The sequence below is a fragment of the Schistocerca gregaria genome, chromosome 3, assembly GCF_023897955.1.
Source record: "Schistocerca gregaria isolate iqSchGreg1 chromosome 3, iqSchGreg1.2, whole genome shotgun sequence".
Classification (NCBI taxonomy): Eukaryota; Metazoa; Arthropoda; class Insecta; order Orthoptera; family Acrididae; genus Schistocerca; species Schistocerca gregaria.
This window is the reverse complement of record NC_064922.1, coordinates 343,686,926-343,700,715: the sequence shown is the minus strand read 5'-3', so window position 1 is coordinate 343,700,715 and position 13,790 is coordinate 343,686,926. Positions and strand designations below refer to the sequence as shown.

Sequence of the window (13,790 nt, the reverse complement as noted above, 5' to 3'; positions counted from 1 at the left end):
GTAGTCGAATTAAGTCAGGTGATGCTGAGGGAATTAGATTAGGAAATGAGACACTTAAAGTAGTAAATGAGTTTTGCTATTTGGGGAGCAAAATAACTGATGACGGTCGAAGTAAAGAGGATATAAAATGTAGACTGGCAGTGCGTTTCTGAAGAAGAGAAATTTGTTAACATCGAGTATAGATTTAAGAGTCAGGAAGTCTTTTCTGAAAGTGTTTGTACGGAGAGTAGCCATGTACGGAAGTGAAACATGGACGATAAGTAGTTTGGACAAGAAGAGAATAGAAGCTTTCGAAATGTGGTGCTACAGAAGAATGCTGAAGAACAGATGGCTAGATCACATAACGAGTGAGGAAGTATTGAATAGGATTGGGGAGAATAGAAGTTTGTGGCACAACTTGACTAGAAAAAGGGATCGGTTGGTAGGACATGTTCTGAGGCATCAAAGGATCACCAATTTAGTATTGGAGGGCAGCGTGGAGGGTAAAAATCATAGAGGGGGACCAAGAGATGAATACACTAAGCAGATTCAGAAGGATGTATGTTGCAGTAGGTACTGGGAGATGAAGAAGCTTGCACAGGATAGAGTAGCATGGAGAGCTGCACCAAACCAGTCCCTGGACTGAAGACCACAACAACAACAACATAACCTTCTCAGGACACTACAATAAAATTTTCAGATGACTAGAATTTGAGTTATGGCTTTTTATAAAAAAGACAATAAAAAGAATTAAAAATTCAGATTTCTGGCAAAATATTAATCCTGTGTGTTTCATTATATTTTTTCATTAAAACACAGCTCTTTTGCATTTCACATGCAAAATTTTGACTTATACGGCTGTAATGATTTTTTAAATAAATGTTTACATTTTCCGTTACATCACCCCTTAATAATGTAACTTAAATGATTGCTACTGGCAATACTGCAGTACAATTCAGTAATAGCTCATAACATTCCATGGAGAGACAGAGCAAATAAATAGAACTCTTGCTCCATTTTGTAGTAAATTAAATGTGGTTTTATAAAATATAATTATATCAAACGTACACCTCAAAAGTTTGACACTACATGTTTTTATGTCAATGATTTATTATTTCCTGTGCTTCAAAAATGCTGCCAATCATGCACAGATAATCCTAACCAGTGTAGTTATTTTTAGTTCAAAATTGTTAATGGTTAATTTTCCCATAGAAAAATAAGAACAATGTACCAGCGTAGGACCCGTAATGTGCTATATGGATGAAATGCTTCTGGATACCTGTCTACAGCTTCATGGTAGACTCAGTCATTAGCACTAGTATTTAATTGAATCATATGACCAAAATTTTGACGTTCGGTGATCTTGTGCATAAACTACAAGCACCCAGAATATTTATAACATTTTAATTAATTTCAACAGCAACCAAAATTCATCACAAGAAAGATACATATACTACGTAGACTTTGTAACATATGCTTTATTATGTATAAATCATCATATGAAATCTATTTCCATTAAAAACACTCTGTAGAAAATGTAATCTTTCACCATGCACAAAAACAATATTTGTGATTCATTAATGTATAAATCTAAAACAATCAAACAAAAATATTAATTACCACTCAACCACATGAACTGATTATAACACACAATATTATTTTGCAAACACACTGAGATCAATTATTTTTTGATACAAAAAAAAGCACCCTCTTTAAATTTAGATAAGTATGTAGCCTGAAAATACTTTTTGAAGCTATTTACAATTAAGTCTTGTAGAATCTTAGAATTTCGTTATATTGTTGTCCATTCAGCAACATGCCAAACCAATAACATTGCAAACTTATATGATTCACACAATGAGTTGATAAGTTATCCACCAGGTACTGTTTTCTCCATAATGAGCATGAATAATAAATTACACAGCATACAATCACCCATGAAAATGATAAAATATCAAAAGATTATACACTTAATCAACATGCAAAAAATATTAAAAGATGTACTAACAACACTTTTAAACAATGGTTATGTTGAATTTATTGCAATTTCACTAGTTACTAGGGAGTTAGAGAGCCAGATCTATCTCTTCACAAAATTTCATAAAAATATGAATATGATGATGATTCAGTGATATATAAAACATCTTAAAGTTAGATAACAATGCATAAATATAATTAATTTCATCTTTCGGGCTGCTGATCAAGAGTATCACATTTCAAACAGTACACTAAATGTCTTGTAATTAAATATTTTTGTGTACTTCTTACAGCAAGTTAAGTACCAAAGACAATTCTTCATCCAGCAACTATCAGTGACATGTCTGGAACATATTTTGTGACTAATGTCAATCGCCAGCAGTTGTGATTTAGGACTGCACACTTTTGTTTGTGTTCATCTGCTGCCTTCTCTTACGTCAATCTATTTATTAGACAATTTTGTCTTAAATTTTGTCTATTTTCATGAATTATTATATCTTTCTATGTACCTTGTAAAGTAAGTAAGGCAGAGTAAAATAAAAGACTATTTGTATAAAACATGATCTTCTAATTTCTTTTCTGACTGCCAGATACATAATTATGACATTATGGTGCCACATATTTGTAAGATGATTATGCTGAAAATAAGTTCAGCAACTTTAATGATTTTTGTTTAGACTTATAAAATGTTAGTCATCAGTTCTATGATAATGTTTTTTTTTTTCAACTTTATGTCAGTCCTTTAAAAGCCAAGAACAATAGTTGCGAGTAAGTGTGATCCACAAAACACATGTGCAAGATGATTACTGCAGTCTTTCATTATGTAGCTGTAACGATATACAGCTTTCTGAAATACATGTATCACAAAGTGTACAAACAGCCACATAAAATGAAATATAATGCTATTCCTCCTTGAGGAAAGTTACTAAATATGTTCTGAAAAATTTTTGGCACAGTTTACTCTCCTTCAAGAACTTTTCTTGCATTATTTACTTTTTTTTTTTAAAAAAAGAGAGTAAGAAAAGAAACAAAACATCGACCCTAAGAAACACCAGAGATTTAAAAAAGATAGCAACTATTCTTATAGAATTTCTATCATCATATAATACACAACACAACAAATACGTTCAAACAATTGTAAAGCTAATCAAAGGAGAAACAATGAGAAAGATACATCAATTCACAAATGCTTCCTCTAATATTTTATGGCTATTTTAAAAGTGTGGCCACGACACAGCACGTTTTCAATGAAGTTTTAAAATACATGTTCCTTCAGAATACTGAATGCATTAAATACATTAAAATATGTTCCAAAAAATATGAAATCAATCTGAAAACTAGTGTTAATAGCACTGCTGAATACCAAAACAAAAATTCTTTGTTCTTGAAAACAAACTGTAACAATGAGACATATTAAAGTTTCAAATTTAATCAAATCATCTTTTTCCAATTTGTTTACAGCATGGGTTTTGTATGTTTTATGAAGTAGATTAAGATGTGCCATGAAAAGGACAGTTCCCTTGCATTACACTGTCTTCCAATTTCAGTTGTCTGATGAGATAAAACAGTTTTATTGACACTTCACTGGTAAAGCAAAAGCAAAATTGTGAAAAATATGATGCCATTTGCAACAGCTGCAATATAGCAGGAGTGCCAACGCCTTCCTGAAGTTTTCCTGGAATATAAACACATTACTGAAAAAATGCATTATCTTAACATTCAATTATCACAATTCTATTTCAATTGAAACACTAATAAGCAAAGATAATAAGGCAAATGAATAAGTACATGTATCAATTATTTTGTATAAATGTCAAACTGTTCAAAATTAACTGGGAATAATTAGTTACCTGCAGGGATCACATTGACTATATTATTTTATGATGAAGAAGATTTCAAATGATTCACAACTTAAATACTAAGGTATCATTAAAGAGAAATGATCTCAATTTCCATTCAATATTATTTCTACTGCCTGTCAGAGCCCCCAATTTCTTGGAAAAACAGTCCAAGATTTTCTACAGCATAAGAATTCATTTCTTTCTGACATGAAAAGCACTGGGTGAAGAATTCTGTTGGACATGTAAGGACAGAGCTCCAAGAGATGTTCAAATAGATGGGGGGATCACACACTGGTGTGCTTAATGTGTAGTTTCACTCATCAAATGGTCGCATGACTGATTTTCTCAGTGTAAACTTAGCACTGTCTGTTCATGCCAAGGATTTCCAACAATTTTTCATTAAATCTTTTTTGGGATAAATGCTTAAAAAAGAGAGAGAGAGAGAGAGAGAGAGAGAGAGAGAGAGAGAGAGAGAGAGAGAGAGAGAATGGCAGCTTGGACATTAGAAAGGTTAACAATCAAAATAAATGTCCTTTTCATCAAATAACACAAAGCCTGTTAAACAAGAAAAATGAGCTTCTCATATCACCGCAGGAAACTGAAAAATCTGAAGTTATTTGTAATGACGTGTTTAGCACAACAGACCAGCATTTGAACAGATGCACCTCTGTGGATGTAAGTATCACATTATTGTACAAGTAATACAAGGAAACGAGGAGAGACTATATTCACTAAAGTGGGGTGAAATATCAGACAACAGACCTAAATGAGTACAGCAATGAACAACTCACTGACTGCTGTATTTCCGCAGACTTGGAAACATACAAGATACTAATTCCGAAAGTGCTCAAGCACCCAATAAAAGAGGTTTTGCACTTTACCTGACAATTAGAGGGTGAATAAGATGTAGGATTTCTGCCTTGGATTTGTTCCCCACAGTAAAACAGTCAACAAGAACAGTATGACATAGTGCGACACAAACTGGTAATTTATTTCTGAAATCATCTTCCTTTCATGAAATGATGCAAGTCCCAAAATAAATGGTTTGTCTTTCTATGACAGTAAAACTATGCATCCCCACGAACCAGGTTTAGCTGAGAATGGAAAACCTGTTTCACAGAATCATAAATGATGATAAAACTTATTGGACTAACAATGGGCAGAAGTTTATCATGAACTTCTAGTAAAAGATACTCAATTCTTTCCTGAAAACCAACAGCATGGATGTGGAAAAGCAATGGGAAACTACGACATCAAAATCAATTTGGATCTCCCATAGTAGTATCTTATAATGTAGAGGAAGCTGTGGCTAAGGTTTGGCCTTTTGAAAGAAGTAGTATTTACAGGGAAAAAAATCTAAAGTAACAGAAAATGCCTAACCTACCTTAAACCCAATGAAATATTTCTTTCTGTTCAACAAGTACTTCAAGTATAAGAAATCCTTTAAAAATCAAACATCTAGATAAACTCCAAGCAATTAATGTATGGCCACTGCTGCACCTGCATTGTTTTTAGTTGTCATCCCCAGTGCAAGTTCACCTTCAACATTGACAGAAAAGCAACTAACCATGTCAGAATTATTTGAAAGGAAAAAGGTTTGGATTGTAAATTATGGAAAAGCCCTAACATATTATTATTTAATAGCAGGAATTATTGCACTAGACAACAAGCTATTATCTACCATAGAAAGGGCTGGATTTACAAGACTCTTGAATTCCAGCTAGAGCATGGATTTCTTGCTATAAACCCTCTTCTAGGTTCCCATACCTGACAAACTATAGCAAGGGAGCTTATATTACCACAAATTGCTGGGAAACTGACCAAAGCAAAACATATTTACTAATTCATGACAGTTGACACTAACACGGAGAAAAGTTTTCAAGTGGCTGATGTACCACCCATTCACTTCAAAGGATTGTAACGGAGTCACTGATGTCCAGGCTAGTGTAGCAGGAATGACCGTTACTGGCAGACATCTTGTAATGCTATGACTTCTGAAATTTTCCTGGGAACTATTTCTAATAATTTTCAGGTTTGCAGCCAGATCCCATCCACATTCTGCCTTGATATCTTGGTCCAGAGAAGTCCAGCCACCTTCAGGTGAGTGGGCAACTACTGAAGAGCCGAGGTGCATTCACAGTATTTATGCCGAATCTTGAGCATGTGAAATGTGCTGCTGTCTTTTGGCGCATGCATCAGGTGATGATCTGTTCCACTAAGACTGCATAATTTTAATTACAGGATTCCGATTTTTATCCAGCTGAAAGCCATTGTCACGAATTATACGGTTTTTGGCAAGATGTATTTCGACTGATTCTTTGATTACTGAATCCCAAAAAGTGGAAATTGGAGCTACAGTTTTTGTGCTATTGTATTCCATTGAGTGTCCCAAGGAAATACAGTGTTCTGCTACTGCTGATTTTAACGGTGGCAGAATATCAACAGGATCCAGCTGCACATCCAAAAATTATTACAGAAGAATCTTGTAATGCATTTCAATCATTTGCAGATGAAAATTTACCACAGCATCACTTGGTGCAAAGATCAGCACAAGGTGGAATTACAGAGTGCCTGTTGGAACAAACAAGCCAAGTCACTGACCACGATATGCTTATCATTTCAACGTCTCATCGGTGGTGTTTGACAGAGCTGTGTATTACATTTCTGAAGATCTTTGAAGAAATAACAAAAGTAAGCTCCGGTCAGCTCTGCATATCCACAGTTGCATGTTGCGACACTAAATAAGATTTACTCGAGTCCAAAGAATATCCAATGTACCATACAAGTGAGCCTTGCTGACAGCTGAATTGGAAAGTCGTTTTAGTTCCTTAAATAAAGACTCGAATTAATGGGGTGTAGACTTTGTAGACCTGAGCTGAGCTACAGCTCAGGGTACTTGAACAGAGGATTCTGCAAAAGATCTACGATGCAGTTCATGCTAACAATGGTTTCTGGTGATCTAGAACAAATGCTGGGTGGAACACTTCATGCAAGGAGCTGACATTTTACGATTAGCAAAAAGTGAAAGAATAGCTCAGCTTGGACATTTCCTTAGAGTGGACGACTACAAATATTTCTGAATGGAGGACAACTAGAAGAAAACAGAGAGGAAGACCACGAAAGTGGTGGATAGACGATGTGGAAGAATGTGTGTCCTCTGAGTCTTTCGTAGCGACAGGTCTGAATACAATCTTCTTGGTTTTCAAGCCTTGTCAATTCAAATAAAATACTCGAGCTTTCAATATCCATCTTTGTCATCATCGCCAGCAGTAAAAACCACTGGCCTCTGCGACTAGTATTGTTTTCTGCTAAAATAGGTGCAATTGCAACCTCTGATACTATTCAGAGAGCGCCGAATTAACGCACGCACGGAATGTGAATTGAACAAGTCTTAGCAGCTCTGAACCGCTGCGGTACCAAGTGGTGTCAAGTGACACAAGGAGCTGGTGCCACATTTGAAACTGTAGCTCCTGTCTCCCTACAAGCATCTAGTATCCATCTTTGCTTTCTTTCGATACCCGGTGTCCATCCCCATGCCCTATTAACTGTGTACCACTTGTCTGTGTTAAACTTATTGCTTTTTATTCCAATATCAGGTGCCTCCTTTATAACAGAATCCCAATATGTTGGTGCATGAACCAAGACTCTTGTCTTTTCAAAATGTAGTTTGTGTTCATTTTCCAGACAATCAGTTATGGCCCATTTGTCAAGCTCCCTTTGATTAACATGTCACTTGTGTTCAGTACAATGCTCTGCAACTTTGTGAACAGTTTGATCTATATAGATACTGCCGTATTCACAAGGGACACCACACACACTGGGCACATTAAGAACAATTTCACCTTTAACAGAGCGCAGTCTATCTCGTATCTTGGGGATGGGCCGGAACACTGGTCTCAGTCCAATGTCTCTGCGCTACACATCCTAACTTGCTGCTTGTTGCCCCACAGTGTAGCATGAAAGCAGCTGGCTTGGCATCTTCTGCTGACTAACAAGGCATCCTTTGTCAGTGGCACCTGAAAGAGTTCTTAATGTCTTTATTGCTCCAACCGTTCTCTCTAAACGCATCTCAAATGCTGTAATTCAGACTGTACATGGCCACCAACAGAAATAATCTTAGCTCTGTGTACTAGTGTGTTCAGAACCAATTTTTTGTGCACCAAAAGGTGAATACTATTAGCATTCACATATTGACCAGATTTTTAAATTTATAGTATGTAAAGTTGAGAACTTAAATATCAATCTGCCAAAGCAGAGGTGGCAAATGAAAATAATAATTGTATGACAGTCAAGAAACAAATGCAATCACAAGCGAGAATGACAATTATCTGAAGACAGTTCAAACCAATCGTGATCCTTATATTTGATAGTCAGCTAATGCAACAATTTTCCCAAATTCAAAGAAGTTTGCGAGAATTCATCTTTCAGCATCTTACACTGCGTAAATCAAAGACTTTATTCTGAATCTGGCCTTGTTTATAAAGACAAGCGAAACCACTTATTATCTCTTAATGCAGAGAAATTTGTGTTCATTCAACATAATTTAACTCTAGTTTAGTAAGTAATAACTTATCTTATTGTTGAAATGAATAATTAATAGTATTTTGATTTGATTATATTGTAATTTTATTTAATTACAGTATTTTATTTGTGTATTAAAAGAAGTCAATTTTATAAAATGTTAATAATTTATTGAAAATCTGGTATGTGCCAGGTAGTCACCTACTATTTAGTATCCATCTAGATAATAAAATTGGCCTGATTGTGGATAGTTTCCTGATATCAGTTACCTGCACTGGACAGGAGTGGTTAGGTACTCCATTAATTACGCATTCACCACACTGAGCTTTATTGTGTGACATAGCAGTGCACCCTGCTTGCTTTGAGTTAGATCTCTGGGTATATGCGGGTCTGAGAGGGTTCTATTGAGTATGAGTGGATGTCGAAGTGGTGAAGTCGACATGCTATGCTTGATGTTGAATAACAAGTGTGCACACTGCTTGGATATTTGCAGGTTTGTAATTGACAATGGCTCCATAGTGCCCATTATCCTAAAAAAGTGCCTTTATGACACGTTTCACTCAGGATTCAGCAACTGATACTTCTTAGATTATTTGTTAGCACTTGCAGTTTTTCCTAAATTATTTGCCATTAACTGATCTTTTTAATCTTTGAGTACTTTTATTGTTGACTCTACTAACAAGCAAGGGCTGTGGTATCTAGTTCCCAAGTGGATGATATAACAAAGCAGAATAAGAAGGGGAGCAGCACAAGCACCTCACAAAAACCCAAGACCATGAGCAAAAAAGCAAAGTTTGGGTCAATTTTTATGTACTATATTATTCCTGGATTGATTCAGTGCTTGAAATGCACGCACATGATATCATAAAAGTCATCATTGGGCAATAGGAATTTGGTTAGGCACTATGACTTGAAGTTTTCGTAAGACAAGCATGTATCAATATAGAAGGAGCCCATGTTAAAAACAGATAAAACAGACATGGATAACATGTATAAATGCTATCTTAGATTTCATTTGCCTCCCTCTTCCCCCTTTCTAACTTTTCTCGTACCTCCCCCATGGTCTCGTTGCATATCATTAGAGACTTGCATTTGTCTACAAATAATAATGACAGTAATTATTAATGATTTACTCTTTTTGCAGTTTTGTATCTATGTCACTGTATGTGCATGACTGTTTCACGACAGCCAGTGTATAATACGTAGCATAAGACGTGCAGCTATTACAAACTTCATTGAACTAATCCACGAGGCTGTCATCACGGGAGCAACTTTCAGAATAGTAGATGCCAAAGAACTTGTATCTCATCCTACAACAGCTGCTTGAGCACTTCCCAATACTTCAGAAACTGCAAGAATGACTGTTCTTCCTTAAATTACTGCAGCAATCAGATAAGGCAGGTGTTCAGCCAGCACAGATACGTCAACAGATGATTTTAGAAAACCATATTACATTACAGTATTAGTTCATTACATTAGTGAGTTGTGGTCCCTTGTGAACACAGTAAAGAGTTTCTACACCAGCTCAAGACAGGAGAAGCTATATTACAAGAGCTGCTTCTACGATTTCCCTTTCTGAGAGTAGCCAAAGAAGACTTTTTGAAGCTAGTTTGGGGTGACTGACCAGGGGTCTAATATAGCAAGTGCCTTAAAGGAGTACGTAAGGCCATATATTGCCCATATACTATGGACAAGTCTGATGCCACACATTTCATGCAGATTATTCGCTGGCAGAAAATTATTATGACTTGATTGAACAAACAACGATTTGCACAAATTTACTGCCATACATGAAATGTGCAGGACTGAAATCAAAATTAAATACGTTGATGCAACAGGAATGAAGTATGTTGGAATTAAAAAAGTAACCAGAGTGAGTCAGTCTTGTCTCAGTTTGAACAGATTATAGAGACAGTGTAGGAAACCAACAATATTCTGAAAATAGATGGAATGGATAAGAACCTTCTCAGAATTCTTGGTACATTTTCTAAAATCCCTTCATCATGAAATAGCCAAATTGCAACAGGAGAAATGTCCAATACCATATTGCCTCCTAAGTTATCCAAGAATAATGAAACACTTGTCTGGCACTCTCAGTGGTATGAAAGAGTATGAAATAATGACAAAACTGGCAATGAGGGCTTTGCAGTACACACATCAGAAAATTAATCTTTAAATTAATCAGAAGATCACTATGTTCCTCATTATTCATTTCAGAAATATGAGCATGCTTTCCTCTCCAGCAAAGAAGGAACAAGTACGATCACCTTCTAGAGATCTCTGCAGGAGAACGCACAAAATGCAAATGAAAAGCATCATCTGAATGAGGGAAGGAACAGAGATTCAAGGGGCTCAGAAATGATTACAAGGCTTGGCATCATGATGTTAATGATGCACAAAGTTACAGCAATGTGTCTCTGTATCAAGTAATTACAGACTTTCAACAAAGATTGACTTCTTGATTGGTGGAAATAAAAATCCCCAACATTCTCACAACTATCACAAATAGCAAAATATATTTTTGTTATTCCTGCTATTAGTGGTGCATATGGGAGGACATTTAGTATGGCAGTTAACACTATTTACAAAAGAATATCAGAAATAAACTGTCAACATGTTGATAATCTTTTGTTCCTTAACAATTATTATAAACATCCAGAAAACTGATTTCATCCTAATGATAAATTTTAATTTAACAAATGTATCGATAGAAAAAAATATTAAATGCACACTGTTACATCAAAGCTTTCTTGGTATTGTTTACAACTATACATATAACAAAAGTTGCAAAAATGCAGGGTTGTTTTGATTTAAAAATATGCCCTACGTAAACACATATGAATTTGTTTATCTTTACTCTCTGCACATCATGCTGAAATTTCCTCATATTTGCTTTGGGGTATTTTTATTCATTTGTTCATAATTCATAAATATTACATATGTTTCTAACTTCATTCTAAAAGACTTGCAACCTATGTTGTGACTAGAGGGAAATTAGCACAACCACAAAATAATATGGGTCTGAGTCGGGTATCGGGTGTGAAATCGAGCAGATATGGACTGGTATACACTTTCAGGTACAAACTCAACTATGCTGGCCAAAGACCTAACTGAAATCTCCCAGTACCCCACCATACCTTCCTGTTGCAAATATCTACAGTATATTCGTTTCATTTTTAGGCTATATTCCTTTTTGCCCAACTTCACTAATAAATTTCCTTCTTTCATCATTTACATTCAATATCTTGAGTGTTACCCACATATTTCTATTGGGACTTGAATTTTTTATTCACTGCTATCTTAATGAATAGATGCTCCATAGATGTGAAACAAAAACAGATTTTCATCTCTCAGAGCTACCCATTCATCTTCTATTGTATGCTTTTCCCCCCTTTTCAGTCAATTCTTGCCTAACGACACATTCAAAACTCTCAACAATCTCTGGCTCTTTCAATATGTCCAGATCCCACCACCTTAATTTCCTATCTTTCTGCAATTCCTTCAGTTTTAATCTGCACCTTCACAATCGATGAATTATGGTCAAAGCTCACAACTGGAAATATTTGCATTTTAAAATCTGAAATAAAAAATCTCTCTCTTACTGTAATACAATCTATCCGAAATCTTGCAGTAAACAGGTCTCTTCAATCTTTAGAACCTTCTTTCAGGATTCTCACATCAAGTACTAGTAATGGTTATATTGTGCCCTTTGCAAAATTCTACCAGGCATCTTTCCTTTCACTCTGTTTCCCCAGTCTGTTTTCATGTACTATTTTTCCTTCTATTGATTTCTAATGCACATTGTAATTAAATGTTCACCTGCCTTAACAATCTGAATAATTTCTGTTGCCTCATCCCTTCACCATTTCCAGAGCTAGAAGGCACACAATATCGTGCTAAGGTGTTGGCATTGTGCCTATCTTGGATGTGGTAATGCATTCACTACACTGTGCATAGTAGCTTACTCAATTTCTGTTTTCTTATTTATTATTAGACCTACTCCTGTGTTCCACTGTTATCTCACTGAAATGCAGCAACTCTTCTGTCCATGATGTTACTTCAGCTAAAGTACTGAAACCTTATGTTAATTTGATATTGTCCTCCTAAATTGCCTTTGCAATAAGTCAAGCTACATTTCCTCAATGTCTGAAATATGCAATAGTAACACTCTTTGTCAAGGTGTTGATGAACAAGTGATCTCTAATTATAACCCTATTTCCCTCTTCCCCAAGTTTTTTTTTTTTTTAAAAAAAGGTAACTTCCTCCACATCTAACCCCCCCCCCCTTTTCCCACCAACATTGCAGAGTAAATGAAGCTTTCTAACAGGGAGGTTTGTAATACTAAAAGTGAGAAGGCTGAAACGTAATAGACACCAATTGGACAACCTTAAATGATAAAGGAAAGAGCTATAAACAGGTCTCAAGAGGATCTTCAAACGATGAATACCCTCCACAGCCATATCACAACCATCCTATCTTAAATATGCTACAATCAAAGTGTTAATGACAGAATGCTTCCCCTAAAACAAAAAATATGATTCAGCAGAAAAAAAGAGGCTAACCACATCTAAAAGCAATTCAAACAGAGTAAAAGAGGTGTGACCAAGACAGCTGGCAAACAAGGTAGGGTCAAGGGTTCTCTAGACTCAGCAAGTGGTAGGAGATGGCTCGACTTCAAACCCCCCCCCCCCCCCCATCCTGAAAGTAGTTGGACATGTTGTATCTGAGAATAAACACTGAGAACTGTGAAAACTGAGAACAAGTTCAACTGACTGTGACTCATCCACCAATATTAGAAGCAAAGAATCATGACAACAATTAGCACAGAGAGCCAGGAGCATGGGGCATTCCACCAGGATGTGAGTTGCCACAACCACAATGGGGGAGGTGTGTGTGTGTGTGTGTGTGTGTGTGTGTGTGTGTGTGTGTGTGTGTGTGTGTGTGTGTTTTGTTAGATGACACCAGATGGTTAACTGCTTCTGACAGGAACAACAGGAGTAGTGCCGTGAAGCAGTGGTCTCCTCCATAGTGAGGAGCTTATGAGAGGGGCAGTTATTGTTCCATTTTTTCCTTTTCTGAGTGAGGAAAGGCCTTATTTGCACTAATCAAAGAAGGGGGGGGGGGGGGAGGAATACTGTGAGTATAGTCTAAAGCAGGCTAGGCAGAGGTCCCTTCAGAGGGTCTAAAGGCGCATTCCAACTGTTTATCCCACCCGAAAAACAGGCATCAGTGGGTGAATGCCTCATGTATGCAAAAAGAAATCCTTGAATTGAATGAATGGTAAACTGTCAGATGGTGATTGCATAAGTGACCAATAGTTGGTACCATCAAAATCGAAGAGGGAAGATGCTTACTTCGTCAAGACTGTCTACAGGATTAGTCTGGAAAAAACCAGCGCCCAATCTTACTCTGTGATGATGAATTGGGTCCAATAATTTCACAGCTGATTGAATCACTTACCCATAACCCTGA

General features: G+C 36.2%; 1 protein-coding gene across 1 annotated transcript in view; it reads right to left on the bottom strand.

The window, feature by feature from the left end:
• Positions 1–1,367: 1,367 nt before the first annotated feature.
• Positions 1,368–13,790, bottom strand: part of LOC126354823 (uncharacterized) — a 62,485-nt gene continuing 50,062 nt past the window's right edge. The window contains exon 3 of the mRNA XM_050004766.1: positions 1,368–3,631. Coding sequence (XP_049860723.1) covers positions 3,538–3,631 — 94 coding nt within the window. The 3' untranslated portion in view covers positions 1,368–3,537. The remainder of the gene's footprint in view (positions 3,632–13,790) is intronic.